We start from the raw sequence: 24,848 nt of genomic DNA, 5'->3' as shown, positions 1-24,848 counted from the left end.
AGAACCAACTGAAATGCATGCTGAGAACAAAGGGACTATGAAATGTGTAGTGGAAGAATATAGTTATAAATACCAACTATGGTTACATGACCAGTTGCAGAAAGCAGGACTGTAATAGTTACGAGTATTTCTTCCTTAATTTGATACTATATGTTTAAATACATACACATGTATTAGTTAAATGTCCTTGGTTGATCGTTCTTTGTCATCCTCTAACATTAGATGTATTAATAATAGTTAATTTTATATCTCAGAATTTAATTTTTTTTAATGTTTATTTTTGAGAGAGAGAGAGAAAGAGAGAGAGAGAGGTGCAGCGCACAAACAGGGGAGGGGCAGAGAGAGAGAGAGGGAGACACAGTGTGAAGCAGGCTCCAGGCTCCAAGTTGTCAGTACAGAGCCTGATGAGGGGCTCGAGCTCACAAACTGCAAGATCATGACTTGAGCCAAAGGTGGATGCTTAAGCAACTGAGCCACCCAGGTGCCCCTATATCTCAAAATTTCAATTACAGAGTATCAAAGAGAGAATGTGAACCAGCTAGGAGAAGAATGAAGATTTTCCCAAAGACAAAAAGATGAAAGGGACTATATATCCTTTTCTGGGAAACAGGTAAGAATCTTTTTTTTTTTTAGCTGTTCAGGGATAAATATTTCACATCAGATGAAAAAATCTCTTTGTGACCCACCCTAATCAGAAACACATAAGGGAACTCTATGAAAGGTACTATAGCCTAGCCAAGTTGACACCACACAGAGTCATCACAAGGAATGTCAATATACATAAATTGACTATAAACAGAAAGGGGACCGCCAGCAAATGGTTTTTAAATTCTGGAAGACAAAGGGCAAACATGAGTGGTAACATATGCAAGAAGAAGCTGGAGTTTAGAATGCTGGTAGAAGGAGATACAATCAAAACGGGGCTGGTCTGCCCAAAGAAACCCAGGGAGAGTCAGAATTCTCAGATACCAGAGGTGCTGGGGAAGGACAGGGGTAAGACTTGGGGCTAAAAATGTGTAAATTAAAATCTATATTCAGAACCATCAACTAGACTTTCTCTGGGATGAATGTCCCTATATTCTTGAATCCGAGGGTCCTCTAACATTGGCAGTTCTCTGCCCTACCACATAAGCAAGGCCTGAATCTGTTGACTGGGCGCATCAACAGTTGATGAGCGCCTCATATGCACACAGAGCTTCCAATTAGCTTGTCAGTGTCCCCCGCTCTTAAATATAAATGGACAACCAAGGATCACTAGAAACTTGAGGAATGTCTCCAAAATGGAAGGAAGAGACCAAAGGTAAACGGGTCATAAATCTGGAGAAAAAACAGAGATAATGCAAAAGACAGAAGATAACTTTTAAAAAACCCTCAAATGATATCCTCAGAAAGATTCATAATGAGATACTGTAAACATAAATCAAGAATAAAACTTGATCAGAACCAAGAAAACTGCACAAAAATTTAAAAATTCTCCAAATAAAATGCAATAAAAAGATTAGAAGTATCTCAGAAAGTACAATCAAATGAAAAAGAGACAAATATAATCAATCCTGCAGGTCCAAAAACCTACTAATGAGGAGTTCCAGAAAAACAGAAAACAAGAAAAATAAAATTAATGAAGAAATAGAAAGATTTAAGAGTTAAAAGACTCTAATTTTCAGACAGAAAAGGTCTAGCTTAGTAAATAATCAGTATAACTATTAAAACTAAACAAACAAAAAAACCACTGTGAAATTTTAGAATACCAGGGGGGAATAAAGTTTCTAGCAATAGGGACACATCATCTAAAAAGGAAGAGAATCAGAACAGTATAGCACCTATATTGACTGGCAGAAGAAAATAGAATGGTGATCCTAAACTTTTGAGGAATAATTATGTTCAACTTTACTATATAGTACATAAATGGTATTAAACAGTATGGTACTGGCATACAGACAGACACATAGATCAATGGAACAGAACAGAGCGCCCCCAAATAAACCCATGTGTATATGGTCAATTAATTTATGAAAAGGAGCCGAGAATATAAAATGGAGAAAGGACAGTTTTTTCAATAAATGATACTCGGAAAAGTGAAGAGTCATGTAGAAAAGAATGCAACTACAGTGTTATCTCACACTGTACACAAAAATTAACTCAAAATGGACTAAAGACTTGAAAGTAAGGCCTGAAACCATGAAACTCCTAGGACAAAACCTAGAAAAACACCATAGGTGTAAGCTCCTTGATACAGGCCCTGGCAATGGTTTTTTGAATCTGATATCAAAAGCAAGGAGAATAAAAGCAAAAATAAACAGGTGGGATGACATCAAACTATAAAGCTTCTGCACAGCAAAGAAAACCATCAACAAAACGAAAAGGCAACCTACTGAATGGGAGAAAACACTTGCAAATCTTGTAACTGATAAGGGGCTACTGATCAAAATATATAAAGAACTCCTATAACTCTAGCAAAAATACAAATAATCTGATTTTAAAATGGGCAGAGGACCTGAATAGACATTTTCCCAAAGACAATGTACAAATGGTCAAGAGACCCATGAAAAGATACTCATCATCGCTCATCAGCCAAGAAATACAGATCAGAACCACAATATCACCCCACACCTGTGAGAATGGCTGTTTTCAAAAAGGTTAGAAATAATAAGTGTTGGCAAGGATATGGAAAAAAGAAACCTTGTATATTGTTGAGGGGAATGTAAACAGGTGCAGCCACATGGAAAGCAGTATGAAGGCTCCTCAAAAAAGTAAAAGTAGAACCCTCAGATGATCCATCAATTACGCTTCTGGATATTTATCTGAAGAAAACAAGAAAACTAACTTGAAGAGATATATGCATCCCATGTTCACTGCACATGAGTTACAATAGCCAAAATATGGCAACAACCTAAGGGTCCATCAATGGAAGAATGGATAAAAAAACTGTGGTGTGTGTATACATATGTATGTATGTGTAACACAGACACACAAACACACGAATATTATTCAGCCACAAAAAAGAATGAAATCTTGCCACTTATGACAATATGGATAAACCTCAAGGGTACTATGCTAAGTGAAATAAGTCAGACAAATACTGATTTCTCTTATACGTGGAATCTAAAAATAGATAGATAGATAGATAGATAGACAGACAGACAGATAAAAGCCAAACTCATAGATACAAAGAACAGATTGGTGGTTGCCAGAGGCAGGGGTGGGCATAGGAGAAATGGGTGAACTAATTTTGTTTTTAGTTTAAATAAATTAAAACATTTTAAATGCTTGACTTTAAATTCTATACCCAAATTATAATCAAGTGTGAAGTTAGAATAAAAACATTTCAGGGGCGCCTGGGTGGCTCAGTCGGTTAAGCGTCCGACTTCGGCTCAGGTCATGATCTCACGGTCTGTGAGTTCGAGCCCCGCGTTGGGCTCTGTGCTGACGGCTCAGAGCCTGGAGCCTGCTTCCGATTCTGTGTCTCCCTCTCTCTCTGACCCTCCGCTGTTCATGCTCTGTCTCTCTCTGTCTCAAAAATAAATAAACATTAAAAAAAAAAAATTAAAAAAAAAAAACAAAAAAACAAAAAACATTTCAGACACACAAGACTCAGACAATTTGACTCCAAACCACAATTTCTTACTAAGTTACCTGAGCATGCACTCTGGCAAAAAGAGGCACTAAACCACAAACAGGAAGCCATGACATTCAGTAAACAGTGAATCCAATCCAGGAGGGTAATCAAGGGAAATGCTGGAGTAACAGCCATATGGCAGATCTTGAAAGCAACCAAGCAGCCAACCCAGCCAGGTGAAAAGCAAGAAGATGCATAAATATGGGAGAGAGATCACCTCAAGAGAAAAAGAGATGGTGCTTTTGGGAGTAGGGTTGGAGAATTATTTTAAAGATTTTTCAAGAAGACAATTGGAAATTCTAGAAAAGTCATTACACTAAAGGAAATATAATTATAACACACTGCTTATCTCTACAGTGGACATTGTTTGCTTATCTAAAAACAGTGACACGTATTAGACATACGGGGTTAGAGTAGTGGAAGAAGCAAATCTGTTAGAACTGGGAGTAAATATATAACGTTTAAAATGTGGAAGTTCAAGAAAGCAGCAGCATATTTTTTAGTGATAGGAAGGTAACTACCAAAAGAAACAGCTAAAGAATGAAAAGATGTCATTAGAAAACACATCTAGGGTGGCTTGGGGCAGTGGCTGCCTGTTTTTCTTGATTTCTGAAAACTATGTATGTACCACTTTGATAAAAATGTAAAATGAATTTAAGTGACACAGAGAGATTAGCCCTAACTGGGAGAAAGAAGAGCTTCTTCTGAGACTAGAAGAAGAAAGATGAGAATAATAAGGTAAGGTAAACACAAGGGTGGGAAGTGAGTTTCACTGGGCCTGAAAGTCTTGATTTCCTCTGGGAGGCAGGAATCTAAATTAAAGATACAAAGCGAAAGAAAAATGTTTGTGGAGACAAGAGTCCAGATGGTCTCTGCACAGCAGTGAAGGCTTGGCACAGCTACTGTTGGGCACAGGGACAGGAGCTGACTAGAGACTTATCAGAGGACACACCACAATACTAAAGAGGGAGACCACTTATTTACTTATTTAGCTATATATGATACTGTTTCAGGGCTTGTGAGGGTTTCGTTCCATTTCTTGAAGTGCCATTTATTAATTCAAAGTGCCTGGAAAAACACCTTAGATCATTAAAGTTGTGTAAAACCATCTGCTTTGGATTCAATTCAGCAATGATCCGTTCATGGAAGTGCTAAGAGGAGACTACTCTCCACAAGGTAGAGTCAGTAAGAACCCTTGTCAACTCGTTACCTAATATTATAATCAAATTTTGAATATAAACAAACTGCCTTCCTAACCAATTTGTGAATGCCTTGAGAATTTCATCCATAACTGAGACATTCCAGCATAAGTAACAGTTACTGAACATCTGTCAGGTACTATGTTAGTGCTGGAAATAAATGGATACTTAACTCAAGGAGTTCATAGTCCAAGGGAAGAGTGAGACAGGTAAACCAACAATTTGACTTACTTAAAACTTAGAACATAACTTGATAAAATGGAACATGATGGCTGGCCTTGTTTACAGAGGTATCCCCTTTGTCTGACTCACCAAAGGATTTCAACACATAATTACTGAAGTGCTCCCTGCACTAGGAATTAGTAAAGCAAAAACTGGAAGGAAAGGAACTCTGAACAAAGAGAAGAGCACATATAAAGAATGGCCAGAGGGAAAGATAAAGGAAGCAAGAGGCACTAAACGACGTACAGATAAGGAAAAGAGAACATGGTGACATGGTTGTAAAAGGTAATTAACTCACTACTGCAAGCCTCATGCCTGCACATATAATATGCAATTTCCATGACAGGATAGGGTACTTTGCTTTCAGATTAAATTGCTGATCAACAGCCAAGGGTCATCATTTTATTTTTATTTTGGGGGTCAGAAAAAAACCAACTGAAATATATTTTCGACACTACATATAAATGGCAATTATTTATCAATACTGCACTTTCAAATTTTCAAAGTTCAAGGATGTAACAAAATGTTAGACTATCAAAACCTTTTGTATTCATAAAAGAATTTTAAAGCCTTTGGAATAAATATATTAAGAGATACTCAATTTTAAAATATGCACAAAAATTAGCCATGTTTACATTAATACAATGAAATGCTATGACCTTTTTAACATATAAAAACATTTGAAATAAAGTACAAACATAGCATATATTCACTAAATACAATCACAGAAAAACACATGTATTGCCCATTGGTTAGATGAAAAGTAAAACAAATATTTGGTGTTTAAATATTTAGAAAATTTGTATACAGTTAGGTATTTCATAAACTTTTAAAAAACAAAAACCCTAAAGCTAGGTATGAAAACATTAGAGGTATGTATAAAAATTCCACGATTTAACATAAAAAATAGACCCCAAGTGGGTATAAAAACTTAAGAGGTATGCGCAGAAATACAAATGTCTTATCACAATATTTACATAAACATACTCAAATCAGCTGACCATGGGAATTACAAAATATTAAATTCTGGAGTCAAATTCCTGCCCTTTTAGTTTTCATGCGAGATGATTTTTCTAAGTATTTTCTAATATGTATAACTAAAACCCTAAAGTCAAAACTCTCCCTCCAAAAAGTAATTGCTACAAATAGGAACAACCATGGCAAATGGAAGCACAGAGTAAAATTGTATTGTTTACAGTCCCTTGCTAATCCAAATAAGACAGCTACAGAATAGAAGAGGTCCACAATTATAATCCAAAAACCAATCAAAAAGTATGTATGACCAATCAGGAGCCTAGATATTACAAAGATGTCAATTCTTCCACAAAATGGTCAACAGATTCCATGCAACGCTCATCAAAATTCCAGCAGGTTTCTGAAAACTGACAAGCTGATTCTAAGCATTACATGGGAAACAGAGAGGGCCAAGAATAATCAAGACAATCTAGATCAGGGGTCAGTAGACCATGGCCCCAGGGCCAAATCCAGTTAAGAGTGATCTTTTACATTTTTAAATGTGAAAAACAAAAGGAAGAAAGAAAAATAAGTGATAGAGACCAAACATGGCCTGCAAAGCCTAAAAATACTTACCATCTGGCCATTCACAGAAAAAGTTTGCCAACCTCTGATCTAGAAACACAGAACTGGAGGCCTTACACTAAGAGGTATCAAGATTTATTACAAAGCTACAGTAATTTTTTTAAAAATCTTTTAAAAGTGTTTATTTTGAGAGAGAGGGAGCACGAGTGGGGGAGGGGCAGAGGGAGCCGAGGAGAGAGAATCCCAAGCAGGCTCCCTGCTGTCAGCCCAGAGCCTGATGCAGGGCTCGATCCCATGAACTGTAAGCCAAAATCAAGAGTCAGACACCTAACTGACAGCCACCCAGGCGCCCCTAAAGCTACAGTAATTAAAACAGCATGACACTGGTACAATGATAGAGTCTAGAAACAAATCCATACATATGGTCATTTGACTCACGATGAAGAAGATAGCACGAAGTAGTGAGGAAAAGATGGGCTGGGGTCAACTAGATAGCCATATGAGAAATAATAAACCATGATCCTTACCTCATACCTCATTAACAAATAAATCAATTCTATATGGATTGTTGATTTAAAAATAAAAGGTAAAACGAGACAGAAGATAAAATAGGATAATATATTTATGGCCTTGGAGTAAACAAAGATTTCTTAAACAGGACACAAAAAAGTACTAACCATAAAAGAAAAACGGATCGATAAATTGGACTGCTAAATTAAAATCAAGAATTTCTATTAATCAAAAGACACCACGGGCGGCTGGGTGTCTCAGTTGGTTAAGCGTCTGACTTCAGCTCAGGTCATGAAAGCACGGTTTGTGCATTCAAGCCCCACGTTGGGCTCTGTGCTGACAGCTCAGATTCGGATGCTGAAGCTCTGCTTCAGATTCTGTTTCCTTCTCTCTCTGCCTCTCCCCTGCGCGCGCTCTCTCTCTCTCTCTCTGTCTCTCTCAAAATTAAATAAACATTAAAAAAATTAAAAAAAAAAAAAGACACCAGGGGCATCTGGGTGCTCAGCTGGTTAAGCCGTTAAGCATCTGACTCTTGATTCTGACTGAAATTATGATCTCAGGGTCATGAGTTGGAGCCCTGCATTGCATTGGGCTCCTTGCTGGGTGCTGGGCATGGAGCCTGTTTAAGACTCTCTCTCCCTCTGCTCCCCCATCCACCTCGCATGTGCACACACACATGCACACTCTCTCACCAAAAAAAAAAAAAAAAAAAGACACCATTAACCCTTGGGGTTCCCTCTGGGTTCAGATCCTAGTTTTAGAACTGTTTTTTTTTTTTTAAGGTTTTGTTTGTTTGTTTGAGAGATCACACGCACGTGTACACAAGGTGGGGGGGAAGGCAGAGAGCGAGGAAAAGACAGATAATCCCAAGCAGGCTCTGCACTGTCAGTGCAGAGCCCAGTGCTGGGCTCAAACCCACGAATCATGAAATCATGACCTGAGCCAAAATCAAGAGTCAGATGCTTAACCAACTGGGCCACCCAGGTGCCCCAAGAACTGTTTGTTTGTTTGTTTTTTAATAGTTCTATTATACTCATACCTGTCAGGGAGGCTAAACTCAACAACACAAGAAACAACAGGCATTGGTGAGGATGCAGAGAAAGGGCAACCCTCTTACACTACTGGTGGGAATGCAAACTGGTGCAGCCACTGTGGAAAACTGTATGGTGGGTCCTGAAAAAGTTAAAAATAGAACTACTTTGCTATCCAGCAACTGCACTGCTAGGTTATTTACCCAAAGAATACAAAAATACTGATACGTACTCAAAGGGGTACATGCACCCCAATGTTTATAGCAGCATTATCAATAATAGTCAAACTATGGAGACAGCCCAAATGTCCAAAGGTCCATCAATAGATGGATAAAGAAGTTGTAGTGTGTGTGTGTGTCCATATAACAGAATATCACTCAGCTATTAAAAGAATGAAATCTTGCCATTTGCAATGAAGTGGATGGAGTTACAGAGTATCATGCTAAGCAAAATAAGTCAGCCAGAGAAAGACAAATACCATATGATTTCACTCATATGTGGAATTTAAGAAACAAAACAGACGAGCAAAAAGAAAAAAAGAAAGACAAACCAAGAAACTGACTCTTAAATACATAGAACGAGCTGATGGTTACCAGAGGGAAGGTGGGTGCGGAATGGGTTAAATAGGTGATGGGGATTAAGGAGTGCACTTGTGATGAGCACCGGGTGGTGTATGAAAGTGTTGAATCACCACATTGTACACCTGAGACTAATATTATACTGCATGTTAACTAACTAGAATTTAAATAAAAACTTTTAAAAAATAAAAAATAAACAGCTCCATCATAAGGATTGAAACTTTGTGACTTTTCTCTCATAGGCTTCCCCAAGAACAAAGAAAATTTACTCCTTAAAAAACAGAATGAAACTTACATTATCTTGCAATTACTATATGGGTCTATTAGAACCTTTCATAAATCTAAGACACATTATGGGATCCTAAGTGACTTTTTCTCTGAATCTTAAAGCATTCTGCAATTTCCTTACCCTCAAAATCATTACTCATCATTACTTATCAATTATCCCCATCTATGCTAAAGAAGATTAAAATACAAAGACAATGAAGGAATGATGGACTCGCCTAAAGATGAGGCAAAAGTGAAATAGGCTGTCACCTCACCCCGCTTTGTATTGCCCAAAATATTACAGCCTACTTTTAGGCTTCACTGAGTACAATTGAGAATTAAAAATTTTTCATTTCCTGACTATAACAGCAGAGAAAAGTGAGAGAGAAAGCTGTGTCCAAATCAAAAAATAAACACAGAGACAGAAGGACTCTAAGCTCTAATAAAGATGTGACATTGATCACGTAAGTAAAATCTCCAACTGTAAGTCCTCAGATGACAGTATCCTAGATGAATATTCTCAAATTCAAGATTCGATGAATGAACAATATATTTCTAAGGACAGAAAGGAAATGTAGTACTATCATCCACTTAGTTATTAAACTGCAAGGATGTCATCACATAATATTTTGTGCCAAGAACCTGGACCATTCTGCTTTGCCAGAAGAATAAGTGACAGGATTATTTCATCTTTTATGTTTATGTTTTGTGCCAAAATTTACCTGATGCAGGGTTTTGCTCTTCTAAAATTTTTATTAAAATTTTGAATAAGCAGTTTTTCACTATCCCTTTGTTACTTCTGTACATTATTTGTAAAATTACTTTAAAATTTCAAAAGTAAAAATGGCCCACTGGATCTAGGTGATACTTTTTTTGGCATACTGAAGATAAGAAAGAAAAAGGACTGCACAATGAGAAAACAGTCAAGACAATCTAGACACAGGATGCTATCTCGTGCACATAAGGAACTCCTACAAATCAGTAAGAAAAAATCATAACCCGATAGAAAAATGGGGAAAAGATTTCAATAAGCATCTCGTAAAAGAGGAAATCCAACTTAACAATAATCAAATGGAAAAAGAAGTTAACCTCATTTGTCATCAGGGAAATACAAATTAAAGCCATAGCACAATACCACTAGACATCCACCAAGATTACTGTAACTTAAAATTTTAATAATACCAAGTGTTGATGAGAATGCAAAAAACAAACAAAAAACCCCAAAAAACTGGAACACAAAAAACCTGCTGGTGAGAATATAAATGGATACAATCACTTTGGAAAACTGTTTGACAACATCTACCAAAGCAGGGCCGCACATACCCCATGATCAAGTAATTCCAATCCTTTGTATATTTCTAAACAAAATTAAATACACACACACACACACACACACACACACACACACACACACACAGATGCACCTAAAGGGACACATACAACACCAAAAGACACAAAGCAGCATTCTTCATAATAACCAAAAAACTTAAATGACTATCACTATGAAAACAGATAGACTGTGGTAAATTCATACAACAAAATACTGTAAAGCAATGGGAATGAACAAACTACAGCTACACAAACATGGATAAACCTCACAATAACATAATGTCGAGTGAAAGATGCTAGACTCCACCGAGTATATACAGTATGATTCCATTTATACAAACTTCAAAAATAGGCAAAACTAATCTATGGCATAAAAAATCAGTAGAGTGATTATCTTTGGGGCAAGGGAAAATCAGAAGGGGCATGAGGAGGAGTTTTCAGACACCAGTAATTTTTATTTTTTGATCTCAGTACTGTAACATGAGTGTGTTTCCTTTGTCAAAATTCACTAAGCTGCACACCCAGGATTGTGCACATCTCTGTATGTTACTCTTCAATAAATAAGTTTTATGATTGAAAAATAAAAGGTTCTAGGAAACCAACATCCACTGACCTAATAGATTCTTGGAGCAGGGCAGTCTTCTAGAAGACTTGATGAATCCAACAATACACACACATACACACAATTTCAAAATAGCTGCTCCAGATGCTCAACAATGTAGTATGATATTTACACATGATGCAGGTCTATCACTTGCCTTTTGGAAACGTTCAGTTTTTTTAAACAGCAGCCTAAATCTGGATTTTGCAAAAACTCTATCTTAACAGTGTGTTATTTAAAACTTCTCTTAAGTTTATTTATTTATGAGAGAGAGACAGTGTGAGTGGGGAAGGGGCGGAGAGAGACAGAGAGACAGGGGGAGAGAGGGAGGGAGGGAGAGAGAGAGAGCGAGAGAGAGAGAGAGAGAGAGAGAGAGAGAGAGAGAGAGAATCCCAAGCAGGGTCCGTATTCCCAGCACAGAGCCCGATGCGGGACTCGAACCCACGAAACCGTGAGATCATGACCTGAGTCGAAACTGAGAGCCAGACACTTAACTGACTGAGCCACCCAGGCACCCCTTAATCGTGTGTTATTTCAATAGTGTGTTATTGGTAAATCAGTTATCTGTGTTCTGCATTCTTGTTTTTCTACCCAGCTGTGTTAAAAAAAACAAGGCAAAACAGAGTGGCTTACCGTATCAGTTATGTGTTTATAGCAAACTCTGGATTCAACTAGTAAGAAAAATTCACAAGTTTCCTTAATAGTGTGGATTATTTCTACCTCATTCTCTTTCACTCACCAGTTTCCACTGATATATGTTTTTTTTACTTAGTTACACAAGAGAAAAAAGAACTATGCTTGGGAAATAGTCACAAACTACACTCAATATGAGCCCAGAGAGCAAAAGCAGAAGAATAATAGAAATGGACATGACATAAGCTAGACTGGGGGAAGGTTTTAAAAACAGGGTAGATGTGAGCAGGATCCAATTCAAAAACAACAACAAAAAAAGCCATCCTTATCTAAGCTGCAGGCGAAAAAGCTGGAGCGGAACATACATCTAAAAGCAATGTAATCAATGTTTCTTAAGATTTCAGCAGGCCAGAATGTTGGCCCAAACCTAACCAGATGACATGTAAAAACCAAGTCTTAGAAAAAGAGAAAAACAAAACAAAACAAAAACTGCACAAGTTCAGGATGAGAGAGACCTGGTTTAATAACAGCTAATGTGAAAAAGACCAGGGAAGCCAAATGGGTGTTAATTAAGCTCAACATAAGCCAACGCTGTGAGAGTGAGGACCAACAAAAGCAATTTGTTTAGTTATCCATTTATGTTCTTCATAGCAAAGTTGGTAATGGGTTCTATGGCTCCCTGCGTCTGAAGTGTTTGTTCTGAAGGAGACTGACCAAAGGCCCTTCACAAGACAATGAACAACGTGGCAGGAGGAGGCTAGAACCAATGTTAGTGTGAAAAGAAAAGAAGAATCTGAGTTTATGTGACAGCAGAGAAGAGCAGGTGAGGCAGGATCGGGGAGACAAGAGCGTGGCGTTTAAATAACTGTAGGGACACAATATAGTAGGGGGACAGGGTAATTCATTATGTGTTGCACCACAAAGGCAGATCGAATCAACAGGCAGAAATGACAGCAACACATTCAGGTTCACTCAATATAAATAAACTTCCCCCAAACCTGTCAACACCTTATATAGTGGTACGCCTGATCACAGTGCCAGTGTTTAATCAGAGGCCATCAACCACTTGTCACAGGAAGTAAAATGAACTTAAATGTGGATCAGAAGGCCTTGGATTCTAATTCTATCTCAACCATTTACTAGCTACGTCATCTGAGGCAATTCATTTATAACCTCTCCAAATCTCAGCTTCCTGTCTATGTTTACTTCATGAGATCACGGAGAAGAATAAATCAGGTAATAAGAAGTAATAAAAATAGGTGCAAGACCCAGGATGACAGCACCACATGCAGCACATATACGAGTTGCTACAGAGGAGATACTGCACTAGATAGTTGCTAAGATCCTCCTAGCACTGAAATTATTAAGGTACCTTAAGGAAAGAAAAAACTTAAAATAGGTGCTAAATTTACAACAAGATTTGGTAGGCAAGACAGAAAATATTAATATGAGAGAAAAAAAGAGAGCAGGAAATCTGTTTCACAAGGTGTTAAGAATATACTTTTCTGATAGCAAATTAGTCACCAGATCTACAAGGCAATGCTTAATCCAAGAGATAAGTAAGAATACAAATTAAAAAGTTACACATTCCAACTAAATCAAGACTACAAAATGCACTTGTAATCACTGACAGTATGAATATCACTGAACCATGGCATGAAACACAGTGCTTAACTAATAGTGCTTTCACTCTTGGGACTCTCCGGACTCTGCTCCCACTGGGTGTGGACTCAGGCTCTACTTTCCCAGTTGCGTGATACTGAACAAATTACTCAAACTGCTCAGTCCCAGTCTGTAAAGGGTAAATGTTGGGTATGAACCCGCCTAGTTCACAGGCTGCTGAGAAGATTCCATGAGATAACATATGTAAAGCCTCTGGCAAGGCTTCTGGTACCCGGAGGAACTCGTGTTAATTATGTGTTGCACCAAAGTGGCAGATCTAGAGCAGGTAGTAGTCACAGCAACACATTTAGGTTTAATGCAAGAAATAAACTGTCTAGAAAACTGTCAACACCTTATACGGTGGAGTTGCCTCACCTCTAAATAGCTTTGACTTTGGATGGAGTTTTGCACCATGTTGTTTTCAGAGTTACAAATTTGGGGAACAAATGATATATTTTGTTTCCAAAGGCTGAAATTAAGTTTAAATTAAAAATGATAATGTAGATACATTGACCCTGAGGTAAAAAATTAATCAACATACTAAGTGGAAAGAGCACGTTTACAAGACAACATACTCAGTACGATCGAATTTTTCTGATGTATATGTTTTTAAATTATTGTTTCTAAATGGTGAAATTAGGGGACTTTTTAAAATATTTTTCTGTACTATCTAGATTTAGTATAAGGAATATGTATTTCTATCAATTTTCAGTTGGAAAAAATACGATTGAAAATGTTTTTCTATAGGAAAATTAACATTTAGGTCAACTTGGGTAGAATACACTTCTATAAACTTGAAAAAATGAATTTAACACTTTTTAAAAAGCAAAGAAGAAACTCAGAAACTACTAGTTAATTTTTCTGTGTGCTTTCTAAATAAAAATGTGGTTCAGACAAAAGGAAAATATCTCCCAGATTAAGTGAAATATACAGGAAATAAGCTCCATGGGGGCAGGGATTTGTCTGTTCTATTATATTCACTGCCATAAGCACAGAGCAGGAATAAATATTTGCTGAGCAAATGGATAAAAGTCCTATTTACCCTTACACTAAATTTTGTTGCTTTATTTCACTAGAATATTGGCTTATTCATTTTTATCTCCAACAGCTAGCATATTATCTAACAAAGAGAAGTTACCAATTCAGTTATTTGTTAAATTAAAAAAAAAAAGATAAATAAATTTAATAAATATTACTTTTATAGCTAAAAGGTCAATAAAAAATTGATAAGCATTACTCTGAAACATGATGTTCACCCTGAATTATAATCTTTACATATAGAATAAAAGCAGTGACATCAAAGAAATGGGGCATGTTACTATTTCTAGATTTTATTATGTCACATCGAGTAAGTGAACAACACTAACATTATTAATTGTAAACCAGGAATATATATAAAAGTACAAAGAGAATATAAAAATCATATAAAAAAAGCTTTTTATACCAAGGCCTACCCAGCCTAAATCAACAAAAAAGCCAAGCCAAACCAACCAATCATCCAAACAAAGGCAGACCTACCTTGGGCCTCTTGGGCCTTCCAAGTAACTGCTTCTAGGAGGATCTGGAAGCAGTCCACCTGACCTCACTGGCATGTCCTTGACTGCAGTGATTGGCTGAGATGGAGCAGCTGAAGACTCCCCAAGTCCTTGCTCAGATGAGAACGAACTATATGGCAGAGTAGACTTGCTCAGAGGGGCTTTAGAATTCACTTGTTCTGATGGGCTAATAGCTGATTGCAGTGGAGGATGGTAGGTTGAGGGTGGGGCTGAACCAAAAGACACAGGAGTGGGAAGCAGTGCTGGTCTAGGTTTCTCTGGAACCTGTGAACTCTGAGAACTGGAGGCGGGTGGAACTGGGGCCGTTGCTAACTGAGGAGGTATCCCTTGTGGAACCCCAGGGGGAGGTAATCCTGGAGGAGGTGTGGCTAAAGACAATGGTGGGAGGGGCAGGACAGGTGGAGGTGCCGCTGAGGAGAGAGATGGTGGGGGAAGAACCGGTGGGGGCCCTGCAGAAGAGAGGGAAGGTGGGGGAAGAACCGGTGGGGGCCCTGCAGAAGAGAGGGATGGAGGCATCACAGGTGGGGGCACGGAGGTTGGTAGAGAAGGTGGCATCACAGGTGGGGGCATGCCAGGCGGTGGCACTGAAGCAGGCAGGGCAGGGGGCATCACTGGTGGTGGCAATGATGGAGGCAATACCGGAGGGGGCATTGTTGGTAGAGGTGGAGGCATCTGAGAATATGGAACAAAAGGAGGTGGCATTGACATGTTCCCCATATACTGGTTCTTCATGTTCTGAAATGAATTGACTTTCTCCTGGAGATAGGTCTGAGTCGCTTTCATATGTCCCTGCCATGTTTTCCACTGCTTCTCATACTCCTGAAGCTGATCTTTATGAGGATAAGAATGGAGCTGCTCCTCCCACAGCTGAAACTCCCGCTCCCACTCTTGGTAGAGATGTTGAAACTGTTGCTGCTGCATCTCATAATGCCGCAGCTGCACGTCTACAGACATGGTCTACGAATAAAGGGGTAACAATTATTCAAGACATTCATAGAGGAGAATTCATCAAAAGTTAAAATATTAATGAATCCAGGGCATTTGAAGTCTTAGGAAATTAAAACCCTAGAGACTTTGGGACACTAAGGATAAGCTTGTTACATCTCTTCAGTGACGATCTTTCTTCCTTTGACTCGTTTCTGTAAGTTATCACCGAGATGGAGAAACCAACTAAACACCAAAGCAAATACCTATCTCAGCAATAATTACTTTTCAGGTTTTTAATATTACCGTGGATCATTTTAAGAACTTGAGAAATGATCCATTATTATAGACACACAGACACAAGTTTGTATCTTCAGGATACAAGAAAAACAAGTATCTTTTATGGTGTATTTCCTTAGGTTTTTATGGTGGTTGCTTTGATCTTTCTGATGGATTTTGGCTTGTCTGTCACTGTGGTGATTTGTAGGCAACCTGAAGCTACCTGGTAAGAATCTCTGGCTCTTAAGATCCTCAGCAACAGTGCTCTAACAGCCACCTGGGCTGACATGACCAGAAGACTCCACTATACCTGCCTCACCCCAAGAGCATTTCCATAAAACCATACTTCCCAAATCCCTGGTGATGTGACAGATAGCTAACTACCTGGGCCCTCCTTGGAAACATCTATTTGTCAGTATTTAACATCTTTCTTTCTTCATACTTAAATCTCTCTCAGGAATAACAACTCCTTTAAATGACTTGGGGCAACTTCCCACGTGCAGCGGAGGAAGCACTTGCCTGCATGTGCGGCGGCTGCTGTATAATCTGCTGGTACTGTTGCAGGATCTGCTGTAACTGAGTGTGCTTCTGCATTATTCCCTGATACTGGAAGCCGACTCGATGTTGTTGGTGCTGCTGCCAGTGTGCTGCCGCAGCCTGCAACTGTTTCAACCGGGCATCTTCTTCCGGGTCTTCAGACTACAGTTAAGAGAGAATATATTCTTATGTAAGGAACAAAGCAGCAGCCAAACTAACAAGAAACCTGAATATTTTACAAAGTAGTATACTATAAAGTCCAGAACCCCTACAACCCTGGCTGACTGAGAAAAGCTATTTTATGTTTAGATAAAAGACCTGACTCTATTTAGACTACGGGTTACAAATACTAATACAAAGGAGTTTATAAATTCCACAGTCTTCATTGGAATAATAATCCATCCCGCTGTCCCTAAGTAGGGCGATCATTTCCCCCAAAAAGCCAATTTACAGCTATGTCCTTTGCCCTCTAAGAGAAACCTTTTTCACGTTAGCCACTTTTCACCAATAGACGACAATGTACTCATTATGGCTCAATAAAGTTTCCACATGGCCTCTGGGAGAAAAGGTACCTTTGGATCAAAGTGAGAACTTTCCATGTGTCAGTTAATATGTTAAGTGACAAGGATTATCACATTTCATGCTTCAACAGCTCTGTAAGACAGCTACCACCCATTTTGCAGATGAGGAAATTACAGCACAGAACAGTTAAGTAACTTGTGCAGGGTCACCACCAGCAAGTGGCAGTGCCTCGACTACAGCCTGGGCAGTCTGACAACAGAAGCTGAAGCTCTTAAATACTGCCCTGTGCTGCCAGTATGAAAACACCCTGGTAGCCCGTTAGTCCTTAGAGACTCTCAGTTCAGAAGAGTGTCTAATTCTTTATTCACTGAGACCATGAAAAAAATGCCTTTTCTAAACTTGATCAGGCATTCATCTGATTATTCTGTAACAGAATTCTACATGTACTTAAAAAAAAACATACATAAAAACATATATCCGTTTTGACAAAGGTATATATAAATGAATCAGGAAAAAAAGCTGAATAATTTAGTAAACACCAAGTAATTAATTTTATGGTTACCTGGGGTTCCTCAGGTGGAAGAGGAGGTGGTACCTCCTCATTAGGAGGTGGTAACGGGGGCTCCTCAGATGAAGGGGGTTCTGGTACTTGACTGGTGGCGGGTACTGTAACTTCTTCTTTTACTGGCTCGGGGGCATCCTTTGCTAGGACAGGACCTTTTTTGTGTCCTGGCAAATGTACTTTTGTCCTCTGCTGCAAACTAAGCAGGTGCTGTCGATACCAATACTGCTGCTGTTCCTACAACAGAAGCCATTTTTAAGAATTGTAATTAACAATCCTACATATCTGAAACTCAGTGTTGACAGAGACCTGCGTTGGTATCTGTGTTCACAAGTCTATATGTAAGAAAAGGCAAAGCTGGACTGAGAAAGGCACATAAGTACACGAGATCTCTCCATTCCTCCTCTAAATTTACACATTTAAGTTAAGCAAATATATTAATTCAACATACTTCTCTACTCTCTTAACACATACGCTTTTGGAAGTGAGAGCAGTCTTTTTGATAAATGCTTTCAATATTCACACCTGCTTGTTTTTAATCTGCCATTACTTGGTGTGGATTTATCAAGGAGTCTTGTAGTTAATGAATATAACCAAGTAGTTCTGTCTCTTCTCTGCCTTCTCTCTCTCCAGTGCTCTTCTCTCTTTTAAACACCTGTTATATCCCAGTTATATACACATAAATGAGAATTTACTGTGTTTTAGAATGCTATTTATTTTAAAAGTCTCAGCTTTGTCTTCCAAATTATACTTCCAATAATTCAATTTTCTGGAAGCTTGTTTTATGCTTCCACTTTAAAAAAGTTACAACAAAAACAAGTTTAATGCAGAAATAATTAGAAAATACAACTGATCCTCATTATTCATGGCTTCCATATTTGCAAATTTGCCCATTTGCTAAAATTTATTTCTAACTCCAAAATCAATACTCAGGAATCTTTGGCTGTCATTTGTGGACATGCGTGGCAGAGCAGTGAAAAATCTGAGTTGCCTGCCTTGCACATTTCCTGCTGTGACAGAACAAGGCCATGCTCTGCCTTTTTGTTTGGCTCTCATACTGTAAATAAGTGTCCTTTTCATGGTCTATTGAGGACCACATTTTTCAGATTTCTGTGCTTTTTGTTGGTGATTTTGCTGTTTAAAGTGGCCCCAAGTATAGTGTGGTGTGCTGTCTAGTGTTCCTAAGTGCAAGAAAGCTGTGACTGATATGTTTAATACAGAAAATCTGTTGTAGATACTAACTTCATTCACACCCATGTGTTATAGTGCTATTGGCTGTGAGTTCAATGTTAATCAACAATATACATTAAATAAGGTGTCATTAAACAGGAACACATATAAAACAAGGTTATGTATTAACTGGTTGGTGAACATGAGACCAAAAGCTCATAGGAACCTAACCCTGTATTTCCCCTGGGAGCAGTGGTTTAGTATTCATTAATTCAATGTTCCTGGTCACTTTTTTGCCAGTGTTCCTGGCAACACAAATAAGGAGAATCAACTGTACAAATAAGCAGTAACTGATGAATTAAAATCAATAAAAAATCTCACCACGCAGACATAACTACAGGATCTTCATTTTCCCAGTATTCATTATATAACTCCCTATGGTTACAAGGTTGCATAAGGAAAAAAGTTGTCATAACACTAAAATATTCACTAATGTAATACCCTTTATACTTCCATAATTAACAACAGCATGTATTTCTACTATAATTATAAAGGTGCAGGATTTTACAAAAGTGATGTTGGAGAACTTTGGAACTCATTACGGATAGTTGAGGATCTAGCCTAAGTCCTGTCAATTACAACCAAAACATTTTTTAGAATAAGAACTGCAAAAGAGAAGGACATGAATATTAAAGGTTGAAAACAGCTCCTGGGAAAATTGATAAACCCCTACATTATTTTCAACATATCCAAAACCAAAATACAAGATAATATATAATACTGCCATACGACTTTGTCACAAAAATTATAGTACAGAAACCAAATCAACACCAGTCTTTGTTCATTCTAAGACTCAGCTATTCCTAGGGTGCCTGGGTGGCTCAGTCATTTGGGTGTCTGACTCTTGATTTCAGTTCGTGAGATTGAGCCCTGCATCAGGCTCTGCACTGAGAGTGGAGCCTGCTTGGGATTCTCTCTCTCCCTTTCTCTGCCCCTCCCCTGCTCACACTTTCTCTCTCCCTCTCTCTCAAAATAAATAAACAATTAAAAAAAAAAAAAAGACTCAGCTATTTCTTATGATTTTGGGCTTTGATTTTTAAGATTGTGTTCCAAGTCAAATTTTTTACTTTTTACCATAAACTTTTGGTTCCTGTGTTAAATGGATTCATTTTCCTTAGATTCAGGGGAATTCATCATCTTTGGATAACCAGGATTTCCTACATTGTTAATATTTTATTGTACATCCTCTTTAATTTCCCACATGCAAACAAGATGCATAAAATATATACATAATATATACTCTTTTCTCACTAAACATAATGTTATCTGTTTTTTCACTCACAGAACAGAATTTTCTTGGGAGAGAGTTGTCTCATGTTTTTCTTATATCCTATCTGGTGCTTACACATACTGCTGGAGCACAGGAGAATGTCAATAAATGGTTATTGATCAAATGAAGACTTCCCTTCTAGGCCACTCCTTTCTATGACCTGAACCTTGCTTCAAACCATTGGGAAGAATAAATTCCATCTCACTAACTACATCTTGCAGTCTGGGTCATGATTGGGCCTTTCTGTTTTTAATTACCATGCACATAATCATCAGCTCCAGGGATATAATTACTCTTCCTATTAAACATAAAAACAAAACAAAAAAACAGGACACTGACCATGCAGGTGACAATAATGTACCATTAAAACATTTTCAACTTTCTTCCACTATTCGATGAAAACAGCAACAGTCTTATCTTTCAGCTTAAAAATATTAATAAACTCAGTCTCTTTCAAGCAGAAGTTAAAAGTTTCCTTTAGTTTTTAGTTGCTTTGAAAGCATCGCTAAAAGATACAAAGACGCAAACCACCTTACATAAACTAGAAGCCAACAGCTACAGACTGTACAAGATCTAGATTCCAAATCAATTTATACCCATCTTATTATCAATGTTTCCTAGACCTAGTCTAGGGTGAAGAACCTTGTTGGAGGGGCACCTTGGTGGTTCAGTCACTTAAGCATCTGACTCTTGATTTTGGCTCTGGTTATGATCTCAGTTTGCAAGATCAAGCCCCACTCTGGGCTCTGTGCTGTCAGTATGGAGCCTGCTTGGGATTCTCTCTCTCTCTCTCTCTCTCTCTCTCTCTCTCTCTCACTACCCCTACCCCACTCACGGTCTCTCTCAATATAAATAAACCTAAAAAAAAAAAAAAAAAAAAACCTTGTTGGACCTTGCGTAGTTGTTGATGTACTGATAGCATGCATTGTAGGTCAATTTCAATTTCTACTTCATATGAACACAATAAGCAGAAGCCAGATCTAATTCAATCTTAGGACTAGGCTTTGGCACATTTTTAAAGCTCTACAAATGAGCATCATTCAGACATGTCCTCAGTGACTCCAAAAGAAGGGTGTTTTTAGCTCTATTGTAGAAAGGAATGAAACCTGTCTGGACTTCCTAATGAAGCCAAAGCCAAACTAGTGGTCAGTTCTTCTGGTTGTTCCATCGTATCAGACAACTCCATCTCACATGGGATGTTAGTTCATAGGTAGAGGAAAATCATTGCACATGTCACATTCAAGAAGAGACTGAACGAAGACAATTAAAAAGGATGTAAGAACTATTTGTCACAAATATCATTACCAAAAAAGATGCTAATTTATTCAACACTTACTGACCACTTGCTGGTACAGTAATGAACTATGTGCTAAATGATTTTCCAAGCAGGGAAGTATAAAGCAAGAGAGTGTATGAGGTGGGGAGGGGAAGGAGAGACACAGAGAGGGAGAGAGAAAGGGGGAGAGAAAGAGAGAGAGAGAGATGTTTTAGAGATTAATTTTAGAAGGTTGCCTTTCCTATCCAGGTTATTATAAATGCCTGTAACACTAAAAGTCCTATGTCTTACATCCTAAAGCAAGGGGTGGGGAGAAATCTGGTAAAATAATGAATTGGTTTTCCGTCTTTTAGATTTATTTAAAGTGTTTATTTTCAGTATTCTTGAAGTGCACATTCTACTCCAGGAATCTTAGTCCCATCTAAAAAAATTAAAAATTAAAAAATAATGCTCCTTTACTTCACCTCTTCCTCGAGCTCCTGCCCTCATTCTCTCTCTCTCTCTCCTTCAGTCAAACTTCTTGAAAGAGTTGTCTATACTCACCATCCCCATTTCCTCACCTTCCATCACTCCTCAAATCAATGCAATATGGCTTCAGTCACTATGAAACTGCTCCTGCCAAGGTCAACAATAATCTACATGTCAGTAAATGCAAAAGATAACTCACAGTCTTTATCTTGCTTGACCTCTCAGTGGTAGTGACACAGCTGACCACTCCTTCCTCCTAGAAACAGTCTTCTTTGCACTTCCGTGGGACTGCACTGTCCTGACTTTCCATCTATCCACTTGGTCTTTCTTCTGTTGGTTCCCCTAGATACTGAGACTCTGCGGGGCTAGGCTCAATATCCTTTAAACTCTATCCTTACTCTACACACACTCCTTAGGAGACCTCAGGAGGAACTAACATCCCATGTGAGATGGAGTTGTCTGATACGATGGAACAATCAGAAGAACTGACCACTAGTTTGGCTCTGGCTTCATTAGGAAGGCCAGACAGGTTTTATTCCTTTCTACAATAGAGCTAAAAACACCCTTCTTTTGGAGTCACTGAGGACATGTCTGAATGATGCTATTTCTGTGCCCCAAATACCATTTTTATGCTGATGACTCACAAGTCTATCATGTCTCCAAGGTCTCGATTCTAGACTCTAGACCTGTATCTAACTTCCAATTGGACATCTCCATTTGGAATCATGTGTCTCAAGGACCTCAAACTTAGTAGGTTTAAAACCAAACTCATGCTCTCCCCTCCTCCCCAGACCTGCTCTTCCCCCTCTTCTAGGTTTTCCTATTTTATTAGTAAATGGGACTACCATGTACCTAGCAGTCTATTCCAGAAACTCAGGAATCATCCTTGCCACCTCCCTTTCCACTACTACTCAATCTCCAATTAGATTATAGTATACAAATACTTCTCCAGTCTTTCCACTTGTCTCTATCTCCACTATTTACCATCCAAGTCCAAGCCACTATTATCTCTTGCCTGGATTATTCTAAGTGCTCTCTCTAAATCACCCTTGATCTTTTCAATTCCACTCTCCACACTGTAAGCACAGTGAGTTTTCAAAAATGTCAATCTGTCACATTTGACTGTATAAAATCCTTCAGTGTCATCCTACTTCCCAAAAGTCCTCATAGGCCCACCCTGATCTGGTTTGTGTCTACCGTTCACACCCTGAACTTTCAGTAAGCCTTACTTTAAATGCTATCTGGTTAATTCCCACTCATTCTTCAGGTTTCACTTAATTATCACTTAAAAAGGGAAACTTCTTCAACTCGGTTATAGCTCTTAGCTATATCCAATCATTTACAAAAATATTTGTTCTTCACCTACTATGTGCTAGACCCTGAGCAGGGCACTGTAAATACAATGGTGAGCTTAAAACAAAAAAGCAAAAAAACCTCACCTTCTGCCACTCCTCATCAAACAGTCTAGTGATATTTTAGGCATATTTTACAATTCCACAGCACCTTGTACTGCTCATAATTACCTATTAAATGGCTTGTTCTTCTCATTGGAACAAGTCAATGAGGGCAGGTGCTATGTAAATTTTCTTCACCATTTCATCTCTGGTACTAAACTAAGGAAGGTACTTGGTACATAGTTGCTACTCAATAAATAGCTGAATTTTAAATAAATGACTAAAAATTCTAATCAAAGTCAACAGCTTTACCTAAGTAAGTTTTGAGAATAAAAGGATAAAGTCACAATTTATGAAGTAAAGGCTAGTATGCACTTTACCTAGCCAGTCCTTTAAACATACAGAAAAGTTAATGCTTCAAAAAAGATACATTCCATTAAATCATCAATGCTTTACTCTGAAAACTAGAAATTAAATGGAAGCATATCAAGCACTTATCCTGTCTTTCCTATACCAACCGTATTTCTAATTAAATAGTCCTAATTTATGAAAGCTTTTCTTTACAGAATTCCATATAGAAAATGAAGAAATGACAGAAAAAAAATTACGTTATAATCTTTAATGGAGAAATAATTTACTCAGGCAGAGACTATCAATGGATGAAACATTAGAGGCAAAACTGATGGGAAGGTTTACAATGGAGGGACCAGACTGTTCCTCCCGATCAATCTTGGCACCACTAATAGTGGGACAACCAGGCATTGTGTGTCTCTTGATGGGATGCAAATGAAGCACACAGGACCACTCTGGTTATGAAGTACACTTGCGAAAAGAAAGGTGAACTTAAACCTAAGTTTTCAGAGTTTACCAGAACTGTGAAAGAGAATGGAACAACTCAAATGATTGGAAAACTATGAGACAGCAGACAAATCCAGAATGCAGGACATTCTACAGGACCACTGAGATAGATTTCTCAAATTCAATGGCATGGGATAGAAAAAGAGAATAGAAGAGACTGGTCTAGATCAGGAGTTCTCAACTGAGGGTGATGTTAACCCCCAAGGGATATTTAGTAATGTCTGGAAACATTTCTGTTTCCCACTGGGGGCTGCTACCAACATCTAGTAGTTAGAGGCCAGAGATGCTGCTTACACATCCTACAACACACAGACTGCCCTCCACAACAAAGAATTATCCTGCTTCACGGTGTCTATATTGGATCCTGATTTGAACAAACCAATAAAACATGACTGAGTCCACTGGGGAATTTTAACATGGATGATATCAGAGAATTATTTTAAATTCCATTAGTATGATGAGATAATAGGGGAAATCTAAATGGGTCAGGTATCAGATGATACAAAGAAACTGTTGCTACTTTTAGTAGGTGTTATGATGTATTTACCTAAGAAAAGGTCCATTTTTTCATGAAAGATGACTAAGAATGTAGGGATGAAACAACATGAGATCTAAGATTTGTCTTAAAATATTTCAGCAGCAATAATAATAAAAAAGTATAGATGAAGTAAACATGATAAAATCTTGACAGTTGGTGAATCTGAACGATGGGTATATAGGGGGAACCATGCCATTGTCTCTACTTTTGTGTATGTTTATAATCTTTCACCATAAAAATTTCCAAT

General features: G+C 38.1%; 1 protein-coding gene across 3 annotated transcripts in view; it reads right to left on the bottom strand.

Moving 5' to 3' along the window:
• YLPM1 (YLP motif containing 1) overlaps positions 1 to 24,848 on the bottom strand; it is a 75,227-nt gene that overhangs the window by 47,329 nt on the left and 3,050 nt on the right. For all 3 annotated transcript variants that reach the window (XM_078448018.1, XM_060620277.3, XM_060620276.3), the window contains exons 2-4: positions 17,568 to 17,804; positions 16,466 to 16,645; positions 14,706 to 15,700 (exon numbers count right to left, since the gene is read on the bottom strand). In XM_078448018.1, the coding sequence (XP_078304144.1) occupies positions 14,706 to 15,700; positions 16,466 to 16,645; positions 17,568 to 17,804 (1,412 nt within the window). The remainder of the gene's footprint in view (positions 1 to 14,705; positions 15,701 to 16,465; positions 16,646 to 17,567; positions 17,805 to 24,848) is intronic.

Source organism: Panthera onca, chromosome B3 (assembly GCF_046562875.1).
Source record: "Panthera onca isolate mPanOnc1 chromosome B3, mPanOnc1 haplotype 2, whole genome shotgun sequence".
Taxonomy (NCBI): Eukaryota; Metazoa; Chordata; class Mammalia; order Carnivora; family Felidae; genus Panthera; species Panthera onca.
This window is presented reverse-complemented; position numbering and strand designations above follow the sequence as displayed.